Raw genomic sequence first — 12,500 nt, forward strand, 5'->3', positions numbered from 1 at the left:
AGTGTCAGTCCATTGTGTGTTGTTGTTTTTGTTTTTTGGTGGTGGTTTTGTGTGTGTGTGCGCGTGCTTGTGTATGTGTGTGTGTGTGGGTTTTTTTTTGTTTTGTATTTTTTCCCTCCGCCTCCCTCCCTGTTGTTCCTTGGAGGATTGTTTCAGCAAGGGCACTGCATCTTGTTACGTGACCGTACCAACGACACGCATGTCAGCAGATAATCACGACACGGTCTAATGTGCTGCTTGGTGGTTTGACACACTTGTTCATTGGTGACGCCAGTGATTAGCGGTATCTGATGTTTTGTAAAATCTGAAATCAGTCCAGTCTAAATAGAAACGCACGAACAAATCCGCCTGTGATGAGAGTGGCTCAACGAACAACAGTTCAAACAGACAAAACTTTCATTTGAATATTTTGCCATCAACCACTTTTACTTCTACTCAAAATTTCCAAAGTATATTCCAAATTAAAAACAAATAATATAACGACGGTCACGAAATGACAAATAACTTTCGAGACTATAGATAGACACGTTTACAGACGGATACGAAAAGATTTGACAAGATACACGAACAATTAAGATACACTGACGGTTTGACCGACAGACGATTATAAAAAAAAAAAAAAATTGAAAGGAAAATTGGTAGACATTCAGACAGACGGGTGGGAGGATGGTTTGTTGTACGGAGGGACGGGCGGGTGAGTATATAGATTGTTAGATAGATAGACATACACATAGAGAGACAGACAGATAGATACCAGACGAAACAAAAACAAGACATACGATTACATAGTTTGGTACAAAAAGCGTACAAATTTTGCATGAAGACATAACTGTGTCTTTTGTATACAGACAAAGAGAGGGACAAAGACAGAAACAGACATGGAGTGTGTGGGGGAGAGAGAGTGTGTGTGTGTGTTCAAGAAAACACAAAGGTATAATCACGGAAGAAACGACACTGGCTACTATGGCATCAATGTCACATGAAGTCAAAGACAACTCTTCCTTCTGGATAATACGAATAAAGCGATTAGGCTACTCTAGCGCATTATAGTATATCACAAATAAACGTTTGTTTTTTTTGTGTGTGTTTTTTTGTTGTTGTTGTTTTTTTTTCAACAGAGATAAGTTTCATTCGGGTTACTAGTGAACATAAAGAGTCTGCAACTGTGAAACAACAAGAACAATGTATGTTAAAAGGTCAATTATTTTGATTTATAACTGCCTTTCTCTGTTGCAGTCTCATGCGTTCTCTCCTCATGCTTCGCATTCATTTCAAAGTATTTGTACAGCAAAACACGAGACAAAGAAAAAACAAACAAACAAACACATTTCAAAGTGTTTGTACAGCAAAACACGAGAAAAACAAACAAACAAACGCATTTCAAAGTGTTTGTACAGCAAAACACGAGAAAAACAAACAAACAAACGCATTTCAAAGTATTTGTACAGCAAAACACGAGACAAAGAAAAAAAACAAGCAAACAAACAAAAAAACCAACAACAACATTACAAAACAATCGTATGACACTGATGATGAAACTAGAGCGATGCAACCAGGAATACAAAAATAAAATAAAATAATAATAAATAAAATAAAAGATTTATTTTCAGGATTCGGCGCAAAATAATAAAACTGGACATGGTCAGTTGTGACCCTTTTTTGCAACAGACAACTGCATCAAAAAAAAAAAAAAAAATAAATAAATAAATAAATGTAACAAACACATTATGTCGCAGACAAACAACTAGCACTGGGCAGGCGTTCAAGGCCCAACCAGCGCATCGGGTCTATACGTTGATCTAGCATCCCCCCCCCTCTACCCCCCTCCACCCCTCTCCTTTCCACTTCCCTCAAGTCCCAACTTTCTCTACCATCCTTTTTGTGTTTGTTTCGTTTTATTTAGCGGAAGTGGTGTAGCTCATAATTATGGATCAGTCCGCAACGCACGCTTCGAATGACGTTTCCTAGAAACTGGAGCCGGTCACTTACACAGTACAGGACAGTAGCAGTTGCCTTGCAGAGAGGGAGGGGGTGGTGGTGGTGGGGGGGGGGGGGGGGACAAGGATATATTGGGGAGATAGTTTGTTCACGTGAAATTGAAAGGAAAGGTTTTTATTTATCACCATTGTTGTCTTATTTATTTATTTTATTTTATTTTTCATTTTATTAGTATTACTATTATTATTACCACTACCTTTTTGTATATTATAATTATTATTCATTTATTTATTTATTTATGTAAGCTTATCTATTATTTATTCCCCCGTTTTTTTGTTTGTTTTTTTTTTGTTTTTTTCTCAAGGCCTGACTAAGCGCGTTGGGTTACGCTGCTGGTCAGGCATCTGCTTGGCAGATGTGCTGTAGCGTATATGGTTTGTCCGAACGCAGTGACGCCTCCTTGAGCAACTGAAACTGAAACTGAAAGGATCTGAACTCAAGAGCACGCCTGTCGCTTGGCAAGACGACGACTGACTGATTGTCTCATTCAGAAGGAACGTACGACAGGGTGAGAAAAAAAAAAAGACAGGAACGTTGTGGACAGCAGAACATTGTACACATTGTTACCAAAACATACAGACAACACTTGACAACATTGCACATCACTAATTATGACGACGGTGGTTTTTAAAACACGCGTATTGTGTTTGATTGTCGTGAGGATGCTGCCTTGACCATTCTGTTTTATTTCGTGGGAATTTACATTCCCTATTTCTGCCATGATGATGAATGAATGAATTTCTGCCACGAAATAATAAACAACCCCCCAACCCACACCCCTCCCCCCAAAAAACTGATCGGGATAAAATGATAATAATTTTTGTGTTAATTTTTAATTCAAAAACAGAATGATATTAATTTGAATCGCATTTATACGTTTTTAATGGTATTTTGCTATCTTGGTTAGTTTGTTGTTGTTGTTGTTTTTTTGTGTGTGTTTGGTTGTTGTTGTTTTGTTGTTGTTTTTTTGTTGTTTTTTTTTTTTTTTGTTTTTTGTTGTTGTTTTTTTTGGGGGGGGGTTGTTTTTTTCCTTCTCTTTTCTTTTTTTTTCTTTTTTGTGTCTTCATTTATTCGACGAATGCATTTTATGTATTTCGGGTTTGGATAGATAAAGCGTTCTACAAAGGTTTCATCAGATTAGATCGCAATACATTAATGTGAATAATTCATTCACTTTTATTTCTAAGGTTTTGCTGTCTGCAACAAGAACACCAATTCCACATTCTATAGAACAAACCGTCCTGCGGCTTCCGAGATCTTTTACGGTTTACATCTGCCACTGAAACTGCACTAAGCATTTGCATGCCGTTTGATTTTAGTTCAGCCTCCTTGAACCACAAATTAATGTGACTGCAAGCTGAGAATCCGTTTCTTGGCACCTAGTATTGCAGATTTACGCAGTGCTAACAAACCGTGTCTCAAAGCCGCTTAGGTCCGAAGGCCATGCACAGGTCCACAAAGGAGTGCATAGTTCTTTTTCTTCCTCTCCTTCTTTATATATATATATATATATATGTGTGTGTGTGTGTGTGTGTGTGTGTTTTGTGGTTTTTTCCGCATGTATGTGTGTGCCCAAAACGCACCACACACACACACACACACACACACACGCAAGCACACACATACACACACACGCACGCGCACAATCACGCGCACACACGTACACGACCGATACAGAGAAGGACGGGGTGGGATGGGGGGGGGGGGGGGGGGGGAGTGGGGGACCGAGTCTACAAACACACGAACCCGCACAGTCAACAACAATAACAGCAACAACAACAACAACAAAATCCTGTCAGTTGCTGATGTCCATGTTGTTCATCAGTTTGCTCAGAGCCCGGGAGCTGTGGATGTTCTTCAGCCTCATCGCCGACTCTTCCGGCCTCGGCACCTTGGTCCCCACCACCCCTTTCCCTCCTGCTCCTCCTCCTCCTCCACGCGTCCCACCACCACCACTATTCTCGGCCCCACCCCTCCTCATCCTCCCCGCCCCTCCCCCGAACCCTGGCGAAGAGGAGGAGGCGTAGGAGGGGGAGGAGGAGGAGGAGGAGGAGGAAGGGGAGAGAGAGGAGGGGACAGAAGCTACGGCAACACTACTGCCTGTAGGGGCGTGGTTCTTGTGGCCAGCACGTCGTCTGGGAGAGTCAGGAGAGGAGGAGGAGGAGGGAGAGGAGGTAGAGATAGAAGAGGAAGGGATCTGCAGGGGGGATTCCGAGGGGCAGCTTTCCGAGGATCCCAGACGATCCCGTTGCGCGAGGACCTGGCGGCGGTCTTGCTGCAGACCTCGGAGTTCCGTGCGCACCTGCAGGCACTCGGCGTTGAGCTTGACCAGGTGGCTGTGCTTCTGCTTGTCCAGTCTCTCCACCTGTGGGGACACACACTGGTTGGTTGGTTGGTTGGTTGGTTGGTTGGTTGGTTGATTGATTGATTGATTGGTTGGTTGGTTGATTTATTGGTTGGTTGGTTAGTTGGTTGACTGGTTGGTTGGATGGTTGGTTGGTTAATTGACTGATTGACAGAGAGGGCGGGAAAGAGAGAGAGGGGAAGACGGAGGGAGAGAGTGGGAGAGAGAGAGAGAGAGAGAGAGAGAGAGAGAGAGAGAATGAGGTGGAAGGAGAGAGAGGGGGACAGATACAGACAGACAGAGAGATAAAGAGAGAGGGAGAGTCGAAATAATTTCATTCACCCACGATCAATGTCAGTTCTTCCATGTGCACATGGAGATATGGGGGGTGACAGAGAATCATACTTGTATGACGATGAATTGTGAAAGAGTAATCTCATCGTTTAAAACATATATATATATATATATATATATATATATATATATATATATAACACCAAAAAAAACATAAACATATTTATAGATAAATAAACCAACCAACCAATTTTTCTTTCCCTTTTCCCTCTAGACCATGATATCAATATCGTCTTACACGTTTACCGCCGTGGACATAGATCACATTACTCATGGCAGACACCTCATCCTGTCTAGGCCTCAAAATCCACAGAGACAAAACGAAGATCATGAGAACCAGCGATGAGCCAATCACACTCGAAGGTAAGGCACTGGAGGAAGCAGAATCTGCCAATATCTTGGAAGCACCATCGACAAGCAGGACGGCACATATGCAGATGTCAAACCATGGAATGGCAAGGCCACAACAGCCTTTACACAACTCGAGAGCGTCTGAAGCTCCAGAGTGCGGTCAAAGAAAACTAGAATTTCAGTATCAGTGTGAAGTCATCGCTGCTGTGTGGTGCTGAGACATGGAGGATGACTAAGACTACTCTGAACAAAGTGTAGGTTTTCATCAACAACCATCTGAGGAAAATCTTCCAGATCCAAAGACCAGACAAGACACAACAACTGCTGGCTAAAAGCAAAAGTGGAAGAAGATGGGGATGAATCGTGCACACGCTACAAAAACCATCGTCTGGTGTCAACCAAGGCAGGCCCTCACATGGAACCCTCAGGGGAAGACAGCAAGAGAGGCCGAGCAAGGAGCACCTGGCGAAGAGGCCTCCAAGCAGACACCAAGAAGATGGAACTTACCTGGAGCCAGAGAGAGGAGAAGGCACAGGACAGGGGACTGTGGAGGAGGTCTGCTCGTTGACGTCCTGTACCCCAGGTGGTGCGAAAGGCAGGAAAGAAAGTGAGTAAGCAAGTAACTGAGTGAGTTAGTAAGTGCCATCGTGGACTCAGTGCGTTCTTCTTCATGGCACACACTCACCTTGGACTTCTGGCGTTCCTCTGTCCACTTCTGGTACTTCTCGCTCCGAGCTCCCCCTGTCCGTGTCAGCCACACCCCGTTCTGGTAACTACCCTGAGCTTGACCGACACCTGAGCCCATGTCCGACATGCTGGCTGGCTGGCTGGTTGATAGGCCGCTTGGTTGGCTGGTTGATAGGCTGGTTGGTTTGACTGGCTGGTTGGTTGATAGGCTGTTTGGTTGGCTGGCTGGCTGGTTGGTTTGATTGGCTGGTTGGTTGATAGGCTGTTTGGTTGGCTGGTTGGTTGGTTGGATTGTGGATTGGCTGGTTGGTTGGTTGGCTAGTTGGTTTGATTGGCTGGTTGGTTGGTTGGTTGATAGGCTGGTTGGTTCGTTGGTTTGATTGGCTGGTTGGTTGGTTGGTTGGATGGTTGATGGGCTGGTTGGTTGGCTGATTGGTTTGACTGGCTGGTTGGTTGGTTGGCTGGTTGGTGCGCAGGAAGTAAGTGGGTCAGGGTGTCTGGCTTGTGACGAGTGTCCGGCTTTTGGGTCAGATTTCGGATTGCGAAATAGTCCTGGGTTGTTTTTTGTTGTTGTATTTTTTTTATTGGTTGTCGTTTTTTCCCTCCGTCTTTTGTGTTTTTCTTTCTTTGGTTATTGTTGCTGTGCTGTTATTGTTAGTACTGTATTCGTTGATTGTTTACATAGTTATTTCTGTCATCACTCCTGTTGCTGCTGTTGCAATCAAGTTGTTACTCAGCCACACTTTCTTCAGCAATTGTTTTCCTTTCTTTTCATATCGGTTCATCAGGTTTGCAAATGAAAAGTCAAATATTACTGTACCTGTAAGTCAAAAAAACATTTTTTTTGGTTTGGAATTGCTTGCACGATTTGCTTTCATCTGCATAAGGTTCAGTGTCTCACAAAATCCACGTCACAGTCCACAGGAATCATTCTCCTTTTCAAAACGTTTCAATGAAAGTGACCACCGTCACTCATTCTCTGCAGAGACCGCCGTTCATTCATTGCCATAAAAGTCGGTATAATCATTATCACTCAAGTTTGTTGTCGTTGCTGATGCAAAGAATTCACGGATAACGGATTGTTGCTCATTCGCCTCGGCTCCTACTCGCCTCACAGAGACAGAAACGAACATACTAATGGAAATGACGTTGTCTTGATGTTGTCACAGCTTCACTTTGGGCTGCACGTACAAGTGAAAAATCCGACACGGACCCCAAAAACTGACAATTAAAAGCCACAGACTCAGCGGGACACGATTTTTTTTCTGTTTTTCTAACCGCTTCTAAATCATAACTGTGCATACACGTATTTGGATACTTGCAGGGTGGAAAAGTCTATCGTTAACGATGCAACACAAAGATCGATAAAAATCACGGCACAAAGTTTTAAGGATAGAGTTATTCCAGGTGCTACTAGCTCACAAACTTGAGAAATGGAGGCTCAGTTGTGGTGGGGCGTTGCACTATCCAGTGCTCCTACGACCCTGGGAGGTTCTGGGAGCAGCACGTAGTCCGTGTTCCACACGTCCGCTCTCCTGTCAAAACGACTGAAGCGAGTTACTAGTATTCTGCCAGGAGGAGAGAAGGTCCCAGACATCAAGGGAGCGCACCCTGACAGCCTTCAGGCAAGCGTTGTGATTGGTCGAGTGAGCGGTTTTTCCGGACTTCCAGCTAAGATCAGACAGTAATAAGCGCGTGACCTATGGTACATAGCGGGTGAGCACAGTGACGGAGATTAGCTGACGACATTGGCGATTGTCAGTCTTTCCCACATAGGTGGTACCAAAGGTGTCCTGTGTTGACACCCATAGTATGTATGGGGAGGGGGTGGGAGTTGCGCTGCTCGGACAAGAGTATTGCTTGGTGGTGTTTCTTGTTGTTGTTGTTGTTGTTCCTGGATCAGTTCATGTGTGGACGGTCATTTCTCTGGGTGCTCGTGGGTCAGCCCTGTTGACAAAGACAACGCGGGGCGTTGTAATGTTCGTATAACTGCTATCATCAAGTGACAACAATCTCTCTCTCTCTCTCTCTCTCTCTCACACACTCTCTCACACACACACACACACACACACACACGCAGACACAAACACAAACACTCCAACGCACACACACACACACGCATGGACGTGCGCGCGCGCGAACACACACACACACACACACACACACGAAGCAACTAATCTCAAAGAGTTTAGTCAGGGATCACAGCCGTCAGTCAAACACTCTTCACTTTGGTGACACCCTACTGTTATCTCCCTTTGTAGCTTTCCTTCAGAGAACAACTGACACCCCCCCCCCCCCCCCCCCCCCCCCCAAAAAAAAAAATGTTAGCTGAGGCTTTTAAGGTGCCGATGAACTTAGAAAAAAAAAAATCTCTTATCGTTCGAACTGTCCGGGTGTAAGTCTTATCAGCAATACTTACATACAGGTGTCCCTTATTCTGTCTCGCTGTGGATGCGCTGCTCTGAAAATCTGTAGCTAGAAGGGGGTCCACCCCCACCCCCACCCTCCCACGCCCTTCTCCCATCCAACCCCCTTCTCCTTGCGTTGTTAGAACCGCTATGTCGTTTGCAGTTCTTGATCCTTCACAAATCCTTGGGGAGAGATCTCAACATTATTCTACCACCACGTGCCACGGTTTTTGACTCACTTGTGTAAACAAAGTGAGTCTATGTTTTAACCCGGTGTTCGGTTGTCTGTGTGTGTGTGTGTGTGTGTGTGTGTGTGTGTGGTAAACTTTAACATTGACATTTTCTCTGCAAATACTTTGTCAGTTGACACCAAATTTGGCATAAAAATAGGAAAAATTCAGTTCTTTCCAGTCATCTTGTTTAAAACAATATTGCACCTCTGGGATGGGCACAAAAAAAAAAAAATAAAAAAGAAGCCTAATTATATGCAAACTGCATTTACTGTTATATTTATATTTTTTGTATTCTCTAAACTTGGCACTTTGACCTCTTATTCTGACACAACAACAAGAGGAGTCATTATTATCATTTTTTGTTCAAACAGGAACTTCTTTTGCTAAGCATGGAATTTTTATTTATTTTGCAAACGTTTTGGTGCTGATAGTAAAGAAGGGAAATTACTCTGTAATTAATGCTAGGGGACTTAATTTATCACAAGTGAGTCTTGAAGGCCTTGCCTCTCTTGTTACATATATGGAGTCATGAACGACGGTGACGGTATGTGGTTATATAATCATTTTAGATTGTTTGGGTCCAATTCTTTTATAGGACTGGGATTTTTTTTCTTTTTTTTTTAGGGGTGGGGGGGTGGGGGGGGGGGAGCGGCTGGAGGCGTGGGGGTGTCTCCCGATACGCGTATAAGACACTCTGACAGTATCCCTGTCTGTCAGTGTGTCGGTGTGTCTGTCTTCTGTCTGTCTGTCTGTCTGTCTGTCTGTCTGTCTCTCTCTCTCTCTCTCTCTCTCTCTCTCGCTATTTATTTGTTATCTCTCTCCCGTTATCTCTGTCTCTGTCTGTCTGTCTCTGTGTCTCTCTCTTTTTCTACCACCCTCACGTTACACTTAGATGAAGAAAGCAAAGCAAACTAAAACAACTTGATAAATCACCAGTGTTTTTACACTATATCTATAAACATACAACAACAATTTATAAAGCCAGTTAGACTGATCGCTATTCTTGACACCCATACTTTAAGAAAACATACAGGTTTACAAAGGAACTGCAGCCACCTGTTTGTACCTCCCTTCATACTACTGCTACTTCTACTACTACTACTACTACTACTACTACACTTACCACTACTGATAAAAGAAATAGCAAAAAAATATTTAAAAAAATAATAATAATAACATCAACAACAACAACAACGGTAATAATCATGATAATGATAACAATAATAGTAAATTACTTTCTATAGCTCCTTTCCTTGTACAACATATTCGGTTGCGCTGTACAGTGTAAATACTAACTTGTGAAACATACATTTGAACAGTAAGATAAAATAGGATATTAAAAAATAAAATAAAAAGAAATAATGCATAACCCTGCATAGGCGTCCAACCAAACACTCCACAGTCTATGCTCATGCACACAGACAGCTAAAACACACACCACACAACACTCACCCTGTACGATCATCGCCATGACACTATGCCTTAATGATGAACATAATTATCATATCACAATCCTGTCACAACACCAGTATCACAACACTGACAACCAGTCATAATGATACTCGATCCAAAACATACTGACGAAGATACTTTACTGCAGTAGCTACCAGACTTAGCACTGCTCAACTCGAACCGTTCCGTCACAGGGTTCACAATTATTTCCCTTTGGGAAATTGCACAGTCTTTGACTCATTTGTGTAAACAAAGTGAGTATGTTTTAACCCGGTGTTCGGTTGTCTCTGTGTGTGTGTGTGTGTGGTAAACTTTAACATTGACATTTTCTCTGCAAATACTTTGTCAGTTGACACCAAATTAGGCATAAAAATAGGAAAAATTCAGTTCTTTCCAGTCATCTTGTTTAAAACAATATTGCACCTCTGGGATGGGCACAACAACAACAAAAAAATAAATTAAAAAAAAGAAGCGTAGTTATATGCAAACTGCATTTACTGTTATATTTATATTTTTTTGTATTCTTTAAACTTGGCACTTTGAGCTGATATTCTGAGCAGTCATTATTATCATTTTTTGTTCAAACAGGAGCTTCTTTTGCTAAGCATGGTGCAGCTAGTAAAAAAAAAGGGAAATTACTCTGTAATTAATGCTAGGGGAGTTAATTTGCTTTAAACTGATCTTTCTCATCTTAAACATTACATTTTGAAATTATACTCAATACATAAAAAGCTTGGATTTTTTTTTTTTTTTTTTTTTTAAGTGTATCACAAGTGAGTCTTGAAGGCCTTGCCTCTCTTGTTCTTGTTCTTGTTCTTCTTCTTCTTCTTCTTCGGGGCATGGTGATTAAATATTTTCGCCAAACAACGGTGTGTGTGGACTGTGTGATGAGCACCACTCTTAACATGAGGCGCTTTCCTGCATATGCACTTCACGATGAAATCATGAACTACGGCTATCGTTTATCAGCCACTGAAAAACTTTTTTTTTCTGAAACATCTATTTTTCGAGCGCATTTTCAAGCGGTTTGTGCGTGTCAGTGTGCCAATAACAACCGATTGTGTTTTACAAGACCTTAGAAGCCAGTGCAACCTGCATATTTTCAACAATCTCTCGGATTTTTAACATTGATATTCGTGAAAAAGAACGTATCTGCTGTCATGAAGTAGTGGTACTTACCTTTTGTGTAAAGTCGGTGTACGTATGTTTCAAGCCCATCCGTCTGGCCTATTTGACATGTTCGAGACAAGTGTGTCTGAAAACAAAATGTGCTGGTGCTTGTGACACTGTGGTTTGTGAAATACAGACTTCACATTAAGTTGAAGACTATTTCATAAAAGTGGGTATATTTTCATAAACTGTGAAGTGAAAAAAAAAATCTAAATGTGATTCAAATTATGAAGGTTGCGTATATGATCTACCATTGACCTCTCATTGAATATACACAAAGCACACGTGCACCACGAACAATTTGGAGGGGGTAAAATGCGTTTGAAAAAAAATCGATGTTTCAGCCCCAAATTTGACTGTTATTCAGTGGCAAATAAACAATAGCAGTTAATTTTCAGTATCAGTAGCTCAAGGAGGCGTCACTGCGTTCGGTCAAATCCATATCCGCTACACCACATCTGCCAAGCAGATGCCTGACCAGCAGCGTAACCCAACGCGTTTATACAGGCCTTGAGAAAAAAAAAAATAAAATTTAAAAAAAAAAAAAAAAAAAGAAGAAGAAGGAAAAAAAAAGATAAATAGTGAAAATATTACAGGAGAGCCCCTCTGATTATGTATGTAAGGTGCTAATGACAATCACTGTAGGTATACACCGAAGTCAGTGAAAATTCAGCCATCATTTCATTATGCCCAAAGAAGACACCTGTGCAAGACCTCAGGTGGTTCTTAACTTTTTGTTAACCCTGTATAACATATATATATATATATATATGAGCGGAGAAGACTATACAGCCTACAGATTTGTGGTCCCCTTTAACGGTTGAGAGTTGTGTGTGTGTGTACTGTATTTGTTGTTGGGTGTAACGTGGAGGCAGTGAAGTGTGCTTGCCACTTTTCTATCCCCACCCGTTTAGCGGGATGTGGTTTAACAAGGGTTGTTCTTTGTGCTGAGGTGGGCGGAGATTGGGGGACAGGAGGAGGAGGGAGGAGGGTTCGGGAAGGGGAAGAGAGGGGTTGCAGGAGGGGCGGGGCGGGGGAGAGGCGTTATGTGTGTGTGGGGTGGGGTGGGGGTGGGGTGGGGGGGAGAGACAGTGAAAGGAGAGGGGAAGTGTAGAGAGAAGATGATGTTGAAGAAAATAAAAAAGAGACAGAGAGAAAGGTGCGTATACGCACATGTACACACACACACACACACACACACACACACACACACACACACACACACACACACACACACACACACACTTATTCATTCACTCTCTCCCTCTCTCTCTCTCCCCTCTCTCTCTCTCTATCGCTCTCTCTCTCGCTTGTTTCGTTCTTTTCTTTCTTTCTTTCTTCCTTCCTTTCCTTCTTAAAGAAACTGCTACTTTGTGAAATGACTATAATTATGTTGCACACACACACACGCACGCGCGCGCGCGCACGCACAAAAAGAAAAAAGAGAGAAAAAAAACCCAGACAGGTAGACAGACAGAAGGAAGGAAGAGTGAGACTGACACA

The 12,500-nt window shown here is 42.5% G+C and overlaps 1 protein-coding gene across 1 annotated transcript; it reads right to left on the reverse strand.

The window, feature by feature from the left end:
* Nucleotides 1-3,531: 3,531 nt before the first annotated feature.
* Nucleotides 3,532-11,085, reverse strand: LOC143283345 (uncharacterized). Its single transcript, XM_076589551.1, has 3 exons — nucleotides 11,007-11,085; nucleotides 5,733-7,681; nucleotides 3,532-4,363 (listed from the first exon to the last, which is right to left on the reverse strand). The coding sequence occupies exons 2-3, from the start codon at nucleotides 5,859-5,861 to the stop codon at nucleotides 3,794-3,796; spliced, it is 699 nt and encodes a 232-aa protein (XP_076445666.1). The 5' UTR covers nucleotides 5,862-7,681; nucleotides 11,007-11,085; the 3' UTR covers nucleotides 3,532-3,793.
* Nucleotides 11,086-12,500: the final 1,415 nt, after the last annotated feature.

This window comes from Babylonia areolata, chromosome 6, assembly GCF_041734735.1.
Source record: "Babylonia areolata isolate BAREFJ2019XMU chromosome 6, ASM4173473v1, whole genome shotgun sequence".
NCBI classification, from domain to species: domain Eukaryota; kingdom Metazoa; phylum Mollusca; class Gastropoda; order Neogastropoda; family Buccinidae; genus Babylonia; species Babylonia areolata.